Source organism: Coloeus monedula, assembly GCF_965178545.1.
Source record: "Coloeus monedula genome assembly, chromosome: 22".
In the NCBI taxonomy this organism is placed as follows: Eukaryota; Metazoa; Chordata; class Aves; order Passeriformes; family Corvidae; genus Coloeus; species Coloeus monedula.
Window position 1 is genome coordinate 1,269,999 of NC_138802.1, and position 11,952 is coordinate 1,281,950.

General features: G+C 59.2%; 1 protein-coding gene across 1 annotated transcript in view; it reads left to right on the forward strand.

Moving 5' to 3' along the window:
- SAMD11 (sterile alpha motif domain containing 11) overlaps positions 1–10,477 on the forward strand; it is a gene marked incomplete at both ends in the record, with an annotated part of 83,940 nt that extends 73,463 nt beyond the window's left edge. The window contains 6 exons of the mRNA XM_082295514.1: positions 1,336–1,451; positions 1,803–1,881; positions 2,078–2,787; positions 7,052–7,176; positions 8,576–8,686; positions 10,241–10,477. Of these exons, the coding sequence (XP_082151640.1) occupies positions 1,336–1,451; positions 1,803–1,881; positions 2,078–2,787; positions 7,052–7,176; positions 8,576–8,686; positions 10,241–10,477 (1,378 nt within the window). The remainder of the gene's footprint in view (positions 1–1,335; positions 1,452–1,802; positions 1,882–2,077; positions 2,788–7,051; positions 7,177–8,575; positions 8,687–10,240) is intronic.
- Positions 10,478–11,952: the final 1,475 nt, after the last annotated feature.

Here is an 11,952-nt window from a genome sequence, read left to right on the forward strand (position 1 = left end):
GGGCGGCATTAACATTTCAACAGCGCCCATCGATCCGCGCCGCGCCTCCAGACACCGCCGGCTCCGCAATTAGTTTAGAGGAGAGCCAGGGCAGCCGGGGAGGAGGGAAAGGAGAGCCGGGAGACGGCCGCGGGGGATGGGCGGGATGGGCACGGCGTAGGGGAGAGGAGGAATTTCGGAGGGGAGGCTCAGGCGGGTCAGTGGTTTTGTAGTGGCTGCTGCAGGGAATGCGGGTAAAGCTGCGCTGGGAAGGTCTGGCCTTGCCCAGCTCATCCCCTGAGAGTCCCTGTCTGGCTTTCCATGGGCTGTGCGGGATGGGGGCATGGACGGCCGGGATGCTCCCGTTATCCCCCCACCGCGGTGGTTGCGCACGGGGTGGGTTTGTGGCAAAGTCTCAGGCACCTTCTGGCTCCCTCTCCCTTGCCCTCCAGTCTCTCCCGGAGCAGATTTTCCAGGGAGATACTGGAAAATGAAAATAAACGGCCCCGCACTTGGCTCTGCCTCTGGATGCCCTGATGAAGGTAATAATGTTGTAAGTGGCCATCAAAAGGAATTAAGAGACGTGCAGCCGGAAAGCAGATTTGCTTGCAGGCTCCCAGGGCAGATTTGACTAATGGAAGAGACCTTGGCTCTTATTCCCTTCCTTTTTTTTTTTTTTTTTTTTTTTTTTGCCTTCCCTCCTGCTGCCAGCAAGTGCTCCCTGCCTCTTTTCCAGGCACTGTCCCCTTTCCACCACCCAATCCTGCCTCTCCCAGCTTTCCCACCCCCTGGCATCTGCTCTACCCATTCTGCCCTGCTCACATCCCTCTCCTGTCTGTGTCTTCTTCTGCCTCACTTCCAGCTTTTCTCTCCAGAATTAAAGATCATCCCTTAGCCCAGCTAGGACAGGGATTTTTTGCAAGGCAAGCCAGTGATGCCTTCAGATCTTCCCAAACCGCTCTCCAGCTCCCCAAGCACAGAATTCTTTATCAGCTGTGAGGTGGTCGAGGTAGAAACCCAAATGTGATAAGGGGAGGGGCAGATGCAGCATGTTCAGCTGCCCCCTTTAACCTGCCATGGGCAGGGAAAATCCCTTTGGACAGCCCAGCTGAAAGGCCACAGAAGCAAAGGTGGGGAATGTGTGGGACCTGTGGAGTCCTGGCTGCTTTCTTCCCCTTTGGTTCTGCTGCTTTTGGTTTTTTCTCTCCATTTTAGAAGCTCTGCATGTGGGTGAGCAGGCAGAGAACAGCCTCTGGGTCAGGATGCAGCTCATCTGCAGCCAAGATGTTGTTCCTGAGCCAGGGCCCTTTGCAGCCTCCAGGTTTTCAACATGGCTTTATTTTCTGATTGCTGCAGGGAGATATCCCACCCACCGCCTCTGCTGTCACCCCAGAACGCTCCCCACATCGCCCTGGGGCCCCACCTGAGGCCTCCCTTCCTCGGGGTGCCGTCGGCGCTGTGCCAGACGCCAGGTGAGTGCTGGGGTGACGCTTGTGGGCAGCCAGGGCAGGGCAGAGGTGCAGCCTGTGACAATCTGCCCTTCAGCCAAGCAGCCTGGACACATTTTCTGTGTCTCCCCATGACTGCTGTGCCAACTTCACCCTGGTTCTGCAGCAAAAGGAGCTCCTTGGCTGCTCTTGGCCTTCCTGGCCCTGTGTTGTGGCCACGCTGCTGTGGCAGTGAGGAGTAGCTGGGCTCTGGAACAGAAAGGCAGCGCTCAGGTGCCCTTTTTCCCTCAGTTGCCCCTCTGGGGAGCTGGCCCTGAGGCAGCCAAGGGTCAGTGCTGGGATGAATAACCCCCAGTGCTGTTCTCCCTGCCCCAGGTTACGGGTTCCTGCAGCCAGCACAGGCGGAGATGTTCGCACGGCAGCAGGAGATGCTACGGAAGCAAAACCTGGCCAGGTAAGAGTGAAAAGGGGCTGGGTTCGTCCTGGTGGCACCACGTGGAGGGGTGTGTTGGGTGAAATGGGCCCAGAAGGCACCGCAGTGTCCGAGTGAGACCTGTGCAAAGGCTGTGCAGGCGTGGAGCTGACCCCTCGCTCCTGGGGGGAGCGCGTTCCTCCAGACCCCCCCACCCAAACTCCCTCTCCCGACGCAGGCTGGAGATGTCGGCCGAGCTCATCCGCCAGAAGGAGCTGGAGAACCTGCACCGCCAGAGGCTGCTGGCCGGAGACCCCCTGAGCCTGCACCCGGGGCTGCCCCCGGACCACCCCGCGCTGCGCAGCGTGCACGACGTCCCCGAGGGCCACGCGCTGCGCGACGAGCTGTCCCGGCGCAACGCCATGCTGGTGCTGCGGCACAACAACGCCCCGCTGCTGTCCCTCACCCCCGGCGGCCCCGGCGCCGCCACCCCACCCAAGGAGCAGCCCCGGCGGGCCGGGGGAGGCCGCAAATCCTCGCAGCCCCGCGCGGAGCCGCAGGGCCCCGGGGAGGCGCGGGAGCCCGCGGAGCCACGCGCGCGGGACGGGGCCCAGGACTGTAACGATGAGGAGATGAAGGACTCGGAGAGCGACGCCGAGGTCGGCGAGGACAAGGCCGAGGGGCTGAAGGCCGAGGGCGGCTCGGGAGCGGAGCTCAAGGAGTGCAAGGACGGCACGGGCAAGGCGTGCGAGGGGGCCAAGGAGCTGAGCGAGGCGGCCGCGGCCCCCAGCGTCCCCTGCAGCTCCTCGAGCGCGGAGTCCCCCAGCCACCTGCTCGGGCCCGGCATCAACAAGGCCGAGGTGAAATACCTCCCCCCAGCCTCCCTCCCGGCGCCCCAGCCGCTGCCCTTCGGATTCCCCTACACCATGAGCCCCTACTTCCATGCAGGTGAGGCTGGGGGCGGCTGGGGGTGGTGGGGTGGAGGTGGGGCTTTCCCCCGTGCCCGTTCCACAGGGTGGTTGTGGTTGCTTTGTCAGCTTCTCTTCCTTGTTTCGAGAGGAAGAATTTCTGCATGGGAAGGGTGGTCAGGCATTGGAAGGGCTGCCTGGGGAGGTGGTGGTGTCACCAGCCCTGGAGGTGTCCAAGGGAAGGATGGGTGTGGCACTCAGTGCTCTGGGCTGGGGACAAGGTGGGCATTGGTCAAAGGTTGGACTCGATGACCTTGGAGGGCTTTTCCAAGCTGGTTCCCACGTGCTGCTCTTCCAGGGCAGAGGCAGCTGGGCTCTTTGCCTGGCCTGTGGTGCACCTCTCAGTGTCACAGGCACTGGGAGAGCTGGGCTGGATGGGACGGGTAGGCAGGGAGGTCACTGCCAGCTCTCTGTTCTCACTGCAGGAGCAGTGGGTACCGGTGGCACAAATGGGGTCTCAGACCCAGGGAGCCCCACCTGCCCAGCCAAGAGCCCAGATCTGCCCCAGCTAATTACGTGGCAGAGCAATTAGCAGGAGGCAGGACCCCCTGGCAGGGGGGAGGCAGAAGGGGGGCTGTGCTGTCGCTGTGCCTGTTCTCCCCGCGAGGAGCTGCCTGTGAGCACGGCTGCCCATCCCTCATTAGAGCTGCCTCCCAGCCAGGAAGGAGGAAGCGATTTTTCAGTGACAGGCAGGTGGCCAGGATGATAAATATTCCTGCTGCCTTGGGCTGCCGAGGCTTCCTCGCAGGAGCCTTTTCCTCCCTGCCATTAAAGAGGGACAGGCTCAGCTCCGTGGTGCTCGTGGCTCGTGAGAAGCTCTGCAGGGAGGCCTGGGCTGGGGCTGGCTCCCCTCCCTCCCTCCTCCCTCCCCCAGCCATGTGTGAGTTGCTGTAATAGCCCATTTATTATTATCACTTTGGATTTATATCACCAGCACATCCCGAGGCCTCGGCACAGCTCCGGGCTGGGTTTCCCTGCCCGCCTCTCCTGGTTTGTGCAGCCTGTGCCGGGGCTGGAGGACTTTTCCTGAGGGCTCTTTGGCTTCTGGCTGGTTTCACACAGGGCTGGGGCTGCTCTCCCTGCCTGCCCGCGGGTCTGGGCCCCGCTGGGCTCGGATCCTCCCACCTGGAAAGCCCTGGGAGGACAGGGACTCGGGTAGGATGCAGCACCAGGGCTTGAGTGGGGAGCTGGGAGTTCAGAGCTGAAATATTGAGGGTTGTATCGATCCAAGGGCTGCAGCCATCCTGGGGTGAGTGAAAAATGTGTACTGTGGGTCTGGGGAACACAAACCACCTGAGGGCAGGCAGGCAGAGCTGCACCCGCCTCTCCCCCCCCCATGCCAGACAATTCCTGTACCCCCTTTTTGCACAGGGACTGCTCTCTCAGGAGGGAGGGGATGTTCCTGGAGTCTGGGATTCTAAAATACCCACCCAGCCAAGGCAGGTGAGCGAGTGGAAGAGCTGTAGGGAGGAGAGGAGAGGGGAGAAGCACCTGGCTGAGAACGCTCCGAAGTTTGAGTTGGTTGTGCCAGCGCAGGGAGGCTGCTCTGGAGGCAGGAGCTGCTCCATCCCTGCCGGGGGGCGTTATCGATGAGGCAGCCGGGCCGGGTCGATTCCCTGAGCTGCCTTCTGGGGCTGTGGCTCGATGACCTCATCTCCTCAAGGTTTCAGCAGCCTCACTCCCTCCTCCTCCTCCCACCGCCCTCCCGCAGCCCCGTCCTTTGGAAAAGGTGAAGGATGGAGTGTGCAGGAGGCTAAAATCCTTCTATTGATCTGTAGTCTGGAGAGCAATTAACGCCAGCCTTGTGCTGCTCCTGACCCCAGCCCTCGCCGGGGGAGGGAAGGGGTGCACGGGGAAGGGGGGCACAGCGGATGAAAGCCAGAGGCGGGCTGGCTGCCAGGGGGGTGCATTGTGTCCCAGCTGGCACCTGAGCTGTCCCCTGTGCTGCCAGGAGCACAAGCCGGGCCGTGCCCGTGCTGCAGAGCCGCTCCTGCCGCAGCCCGGGTCTGCGTTCCCTCGCCGGCAGGGCCAGCAGCTCTGCTCGCCATGGCCCCTCCAGCCTTTGGCTTCTCCTTCTGGAGCAGCTGGATACCAGGAGCAGGGAGGGGAATTATAAATGGATCGTGGCTGGGTGGCGAGGGCTGTGCTGGGGACACCTGTCCTCGCCCGGGACGGGACGATGGATTCCTTTCAGTCCCCGCACGCCGGGCCCCAGCTGGTGAAACGCTCCCTAATCCATTACCAGCCTCCCGGACCATCATTTATCACGGAGCCAGACAGAGCAGGCCTGGCAGGGAATGGCTGCTGCCCTTTGTGGCTCCTCGCAGCCCCAGCAGTCGCTGACAGGTCATTATTGGGATCGAAGGTGTGTCCCCTGCAGCCACTTGGCACCTATTTGTTCTCATTGTCCGGGCTGCCAGAGCAGGGGAGGGGGGTGCAGCCTCGGGCAGGGGGCGGACGGGGTTTTATCCTCCCAAGGAGGCGCAGGAGGACGGGCAGGAGCCCCTCTGCTCCGGGGAGCTCGGAACTGGGGGGTGCAGCCGGTTCTGGGGCTGCCGCTCCTGGGCTCGCTCCGGCTGGGACACGGACTCATCCCGAGGTCTGGAGCCGGGGCTGCTCCCCGTGGCCCCTCTCCAGGAGCTGCTCCTGGGCTGCCTGGAGTTGCTCCTGGGATGCCTGGAGCTGTGCAGGGAGCTGTGGGTGCGGATGAGCAGCCAGAGCTGTCACCTGCCCAAGAGGAGGGGGTGCAGGGACATCCAGGGAGAAGCCGGGCAGGGAGCAGGAAGATGGGAGGGGAAATGTGTGGAAATGATGGCAGAGCCTCTGCCTGCTTCCCGTGCAGGCTCTGCTGGTGTCGGGCATCCCATTGGCACGGTAACTTCCTGTGCAGATCCCGAGTTTTCCTGCTCTCTGCCCGTGCTGGAGGCTTTGCAGGGAGTGCCTGGGGCCCTGCTGTGTGGCTCTGCTCTTTTCCCTGCCTGTTCCCTCAGACCTGGGCTATTCCCCAGGGAATTGGCTGCTCCCTGGCCTCTGGGCCTGTGCTCCCCACCGTGGTTTTGTTTTTGCCATTTTTCCCTTGCCATTCAGTGGGGAAGTGCTGTCCCAGCTGCTGTGGGCAGGAGCGAGGGTTATATCCATCAGATCCACCAGGGAAAAGCCCCAAGCCCACAGGACAGATAATTTTGTCAAGACAGACCCCATGGGAGAAATATTTTCCTCTTGGCAATTCCATTCTCCCTGCCCTGAGCAGAACAGCTCATACTCCTCATAAACTCTTTCCCTGCCCAAGAATCCTGCATGTTCTCATCCCTTTGAATGTCCTTGTGTTCTCCTGGTCTAAACACCCCACAGCAGGGAGTTCCAGGGGTTAATAATGGCTTTCCCCCACCCTAAAGTGGTGTTTTCTGGAATTTGATTTTTTCTGTGCTCTCCCTTTCCTCCACAGCAGGTCCGAGTTACCCGGCTGCTGTTCCTGTCTCCTTTGTCACTCCCTGTGCCTCTCCCTCTCCTCCTTGGCTCCCGTTGGGATTTCTCCGAGTGTCCTGTCAGGCCCCGCTGCTGCAGGGCCGGGGGGGCTCCCGCAGCCCCTCGGAGCCATCACCTTGGCGTGTGACAGGGCTGGGGCCGCAGCTGCTGTTGCATTTCGGGGCTGACAGCGGCTCCATCCCAGCCCCACCGGCCCTGGAGCGTCAGGGCTGGCAGGGACAGCATCGCCCGTCACACACCCGGCTGTGAGGGCACAGCCAGCCCCGTCCTGGGGGTGTTTGAGGCTGGGCAGGATGGAAAATGACCCCTCGGAAGGAGCAACAGCTCCCCAGCGGTTCCCGGTCCCCATTGTCATTCCGAGCACGTCGGAGGGAGCGGGGCTGGGAGAGGAGCCCACAAGGCAGGCAGAGTTTTCCGCTCTGTGGTGTGTGTGGAGAAACTCCTCCAGGCTCTGCTCCTCTCCCCTCCCCTCCCCCTGCTTCCCCCGCAGCTGAAGAACATTAAACACATGAAATGCATTAGCTCGGATTTTTCCTTCCCCTGCCCCCCTTCCCGAGCTGGGGACCTCCAGGAGGAAGAGGCCTATGAATTGACCCTGCCCAGTGCTTTAATTGACAGGTCATTAAAGATGAATGTGTGGCTAGAGAAAAATATTCAGATTGCAGGCTGGTTGTTGTCCGTGTGGGATTTTAATGATTTATGTTCCTTTCTCCTCCCCTCCTTCCCACCCCCCCCCCCCCCGACTCCGAACAATCCAGGCACCATGGGAGGTCTGTTTCTGGATGGGGAGGAGAGCCCTGCGCTGGAAGACATCAGCAAATGGACGGTGGAGGACGTTTGCAGCTTCGTGTCCAACTTGTCAGGCTGCACTGAGTACACTCAGGTAAATCCCACAGCCCCAGGATGTCATGGGAGGAATCCCATTCCCTCCCTCCCTCCCAGCTGGGCTTGTCCCTCCTGGAAGGGGCAGCTCAGAGCCCTGCAGGGCCTTTTCGGGTGTTTTCCTCGTGGATTGCTGAACTTGCTGCCAGGAAAGGTGTGGGATGAGTCTTGGACAGAAATGAGGAGGGAGTTCAGCAGGAGAGGATGGAATTGGGGGCAAGGTTAGGGCTGAGCCTGAGCTCAGGTTGCACTGGGGATTGACCACTGGAAGTGCTTGGAAGCTTCTGAAATGTGCAGGAATCATTAGCACAACCCCTTTGCAGCAGGATCACCCATTCCCACCTCCTTCCACGCCATCCTGGTGCTCCAGTGGGGCAGGAATCAGCAGTGGGACAGAGCTTCCCTCTTCCCAGTGCATCCCAGGCACTTTTGGGGTGATGGAGCTGCTGCAGACAGCCTTGGTGTGGCCTGGCCCTGCTCAGTCGTGTGGGGCTCTGTGGCTTTAGGGAATGAGGGTTTCCAGGCCCTGCCTGGGGGTTTAACAGGGTTTTTTACTGTGTGAAAATGCCAGTGCTCTGCCTGTTCCCTGCTCCAAACCCACAGCTGCCGGGGAGGTCTGGCACTGCTCAGCTCCTGCTCCTGCCAGGAAAGCCCTGCAAGGTTCCCTGGAATGCTCTGCATCCAGAACCAGGAAAGCCCTGCAAGGTTCCCTGGAATGCTCTGCATCCAGAACCACAGCTCAGGCAGGCCAGGGAACTTCAGCACAACTAAAAGTTGCCCTGGCCTGGCCCGTGTTCAGCTCTGTCTCTGACACCCCAGAGGCCGCTTTTCCCAAGTTCAGGCTTTCTGTGGAGTGTGTTAGTGCTGAGCACAGGGAGGGTTTTGGCTCCTGGCCACACTGGCTGCAGAGGAAGGGGAAGGATTTGGTGTAGGGAGCTGTGCTGGGTCAGAGAGCAGCAGCTCGTGCTGCGGCCCTGGGCAGCCTCGCTGGAGGAGTCCAGCAATAAAAATCCATTTGGCTCCAGCAGCCGCTGCCACTCTCCAAAGGGCTGGCTCCAGGCTGTGGGAATTCCTGCTGGAAAAGGAGCCATGGGGGTGGATTTAACCCTCCCTCCCATCGTGGTTGGTGGTGACAGCACTGAGTGTGAGCCAGCACGGGGAGGGGGCAGGAGCAGCCCCCAGATCCTGTGGGGGAGCATCCAGCCCCAATTCCCATTCCCACGTGTGTCTCCTTTTCCCGGCTGGCTCCTGGCTGTAGATACAGGACTGGGAACACCCCTGGTGGATAAATAAGGGCTGAGGGTTTTTGCATTCACCTTTTCCATGGTGCCCTGCTGCGCCAGGGCAGGACAGGTGGCTCAGGTGTGTCACTGAGCCTGGCCCTGCGTGTGTCCCCTCAGGTATTCCGAGAGCAGGCCATCGATGGGGAGACCCTGCCCCTGCTGACAGAAGAGCACTTACTGAACAACATGGGGCTCAAGCTGGGCCCTGCCCTGAAGATCAGGTCACAGGTAGGAAAATCTCCTCTCTCGGAGCAAGTGCCACCATTTACAGCTGTCCCTGGGGCTGTTCAGAAACGTGGTTTATCCAACAGTATTTATTAAGCAATAATTTTTCTGCAATTCTCTTTCAAGAATGCTTGATCTGTCCTTGAAAATGTTCCATAGCCTCACCTGAAACCAGCCACAGCTGTTTCAGGGAGAAACCACTGACAGAATGCAGTGCCCAGGGGCAGAAATAAATAGCCCAGGATCAGTGGTGGGAGGGAAGAACAGGGGTGCAGTGGGGAACTCCTAAAATGGGCTGGTTCCAGCCACAGCAGTTCCGTTCCAGTTCCCCTCAGTGGGACTCAAACCCAGAACTCTCTGCTCGATTCTTTCCCCACTGAGTGCTCGGGAAATCTCTCCTGGCGATGTAAAGGCCAGGCTGTGCTGTGTTCCCTCGGGAATTGTGTCCTGGCAGGAGCTGTGGCTGTTGCTGCACGTCCCTCTCTGGCACAGGTCCCCAAGCCCACGGGCTCTACGCTGCTCGTGTTGTGTTGGAACAACAAGAGTGACTTTACTGCTTTCCCTGCAGCCCTCCCTGTTTATGAGGGGGCTCATAAAAAGGTTCTGTGGGCAATTGTTCCCCGTGGGTCAATTCAGGAGGAAATAAAACTCTTTATGTTTCTTCAAAAACAGAGAGCCCTGAGCAGCTCAGAGATGGGGCTTGGGGTGGGGGGAACGTGAGATACAGGCTGGAACACGAAAAATTCCTTCAATTTAATCAATGGTGTTTAAAGTTCTGTAATAAGGCAGGGCTGGGGGTTGGTGGGGGCGGGAGCAGAGCCCTGATGCTGCTCCCTGAATAATGTCCCACTTGTCTGGGTCCAGCAGCAGCCCTGGTTTTGGTTAAGCTCAAATGGGAAGCAGCTGTGGAGGTGCTGGGAGGCTGAGGGGCCTTTGGCCCATGCTGGGAGGCAGGAGCTGCTGCAGGGAGAGAGGGCCAGGCTCCCTCCAGCAGGAGTTTTATTTTCCCTCCCTTGCCGTGGCCTTTTTAAGAGCAATTCCTGCTGTTCCAAAGTGGCCAGGGAGTGCTGTGCCAGCGGCAGAGGGAGAGCAGAGTCCTGTGGAAGTGTCTGTGGATAAAAGGGGCAGGGTGAGCAGCCCCCTCACCTGGGGTGTCCCTGGAGCTGGGACAGGGGGATCCAGGGCAGACCTGGGGGCTCCAGCAGTGCCCAGGACTGGGGGACAGAGTCCCTGAGGAAAAGGGAGGAGGAAACCTCCCCTGGTCTGGTTGTCGGGAGCATTGGGGATGGGATTGCTTCGTTCCAGTGCTGTGACCACAAAATCATAGAATGGATTGGGCTGGGAGGGACCTGAACCTCATCCAGTTCCACCTCCAGCCATGGACACAGGACCAGGGTGCTCCAAACTGCGTCCAGGCTGGCTTTGGACACTCCCAGGGATGGGGCTTCTCTGGAGAACCTTTTCTGTCCGAGGATTCCGCACAATGCCGCTCCTTTGCTCACATCCCCCCTCCTCCTGCCTTTATCCCACGGCTCTTTTCTCCCGCTTCCTCCGCAGGTGGCCAAGAGGCTGGGCCGGGTGCTGTGCATGGCCGGCTTCCCGGTGGCGCTGCCGCTGCAGCCACCGGGGCTGCGGCCCCCGGAGCGGGAGCTGGCCCCGGGCGAGCTCCGCCCGGCCTCCACCGGCAGCGTGGCCTCGCCCTTCGGCAGCGCCGTCCCGCCCAGCCGGGGCTCCCCCAAGCAGGAGAACGGGAACCCGTCCCTGCTCAGCGACACCACCAAACCTCCGTCCTAAACTGCGGCAGATCCAGGGAACGCCAGGAGGAAGGGGCGGCGGAGCCTCCCCTGCAGCAGCGCCCGGCACGGGAGGAAAGGGAGGTTTTTTTTCGTTTTTTTTTGGATGCATTTGCTTTTTTTTTTTTTTTTTTTTTTGGGGAAAAAATCAAAACAAAAGAACCACACAGAAGATTTTAGAACTGTCAAAAAAAGGAAAAAAAAAAAAAAAAGGGAAGGAAGGAAAATTATCCAAAGATGTTGTCCTGGGACGACGCCAAGTGAAGAGAAGGATGCTGGAGGATGGAGGCAGCATTCCCGTTCCCTTCCACACTCCACTGGAGCTGGAGAGCCCTGCACAGGGACCATGGACAGGCTGTTCTCTGCCTTCAGGAACTCCTGGGTGTGACTCCACAGGGAAGGGAAGGGGCTCTGCTTCTCCCATCGGTACTTCGAGCAAAAAAACCCCATCCACACCCACCCCAGCCACCCTCCCAGACCTCTCCTCCTCCCTGGAAACTGGGCTCAGTTCCTCATTCAGGTGTCTATGCATCTCTAGCAACTTTGAAAACAATACCAAAGACAGACAAAAAGGATAAAAAGACAAAAAAAAAAAAAAAAAAAAAAGGCAAGTTCCCGTCCATGTTTACTTTGTGCGGATGGTACAGAGCCACCCTGCCCTGGCACAGGGGCCTGGCAGCACCCAGCAGCAGGGACTGTGGCCGTGCTCCAGCCCTGCAGAGGTGGCTTTTTCCGTGGGATGTTTGGTTTCCAGGAGCAGCAGCAGCAGTGAAGCTCGGGGGAGGAGGGGTCCCTGCCCCCCTCGCTCCTGCAGCCGGGGGCCTCGCCCGGGCTGGTTTTATGTTAAAGCCTTGTTCCAGAGGTGGATGTAGTTGCACATTCTGGGTGCTGTGGACACGAGACAGAGCCCTGGGCCCGCCCAGAGCCCCGGGAGCAGGGGAGGGATTGGGGGGTCAGGCTGAAAACAATGGGCAGAGTTTTTACTACTGTGAATGAGCTGGGAACTCCTGGGGGTGACCTCCTGTGACTTGTACAGTTGTGAACAACAATCACATGTGGTACTTTTCTCTCTCTCTCTCTCTCTCTCTCCCCACCCCTTTTTTTTTTGGGTTTGTTTTTGTTTAAACGTTGCACGTGCTGCCGTTTTTCTTACAGAATAGCTTTGGTGGTACTTTAGCTTCTTTATATTGTAAAAAAAGGAAAAAAAAAATTCATTAGCCATCACATCACGATAAAAATGCTTTCCAGCAATCAATTTAAATAAAAAAGAAAAACACTTAATTTACAAAAGGTACCTGGCTTTACCCAAGCAGTCTCTGTCCTTCCTTTCCATGGGTGCACAGAAGGCAGCCAGCACCTTGCCCAGCTAAGTTAGAGCCAGAAGCAAAAGGGAATTCCCTTCTCTTTGGGAAGAACAGGTAAGTTCAAATCTTCTACAAAGTGATAATCTTTTCTTTCCAGTTAGGGTGGTGCAGT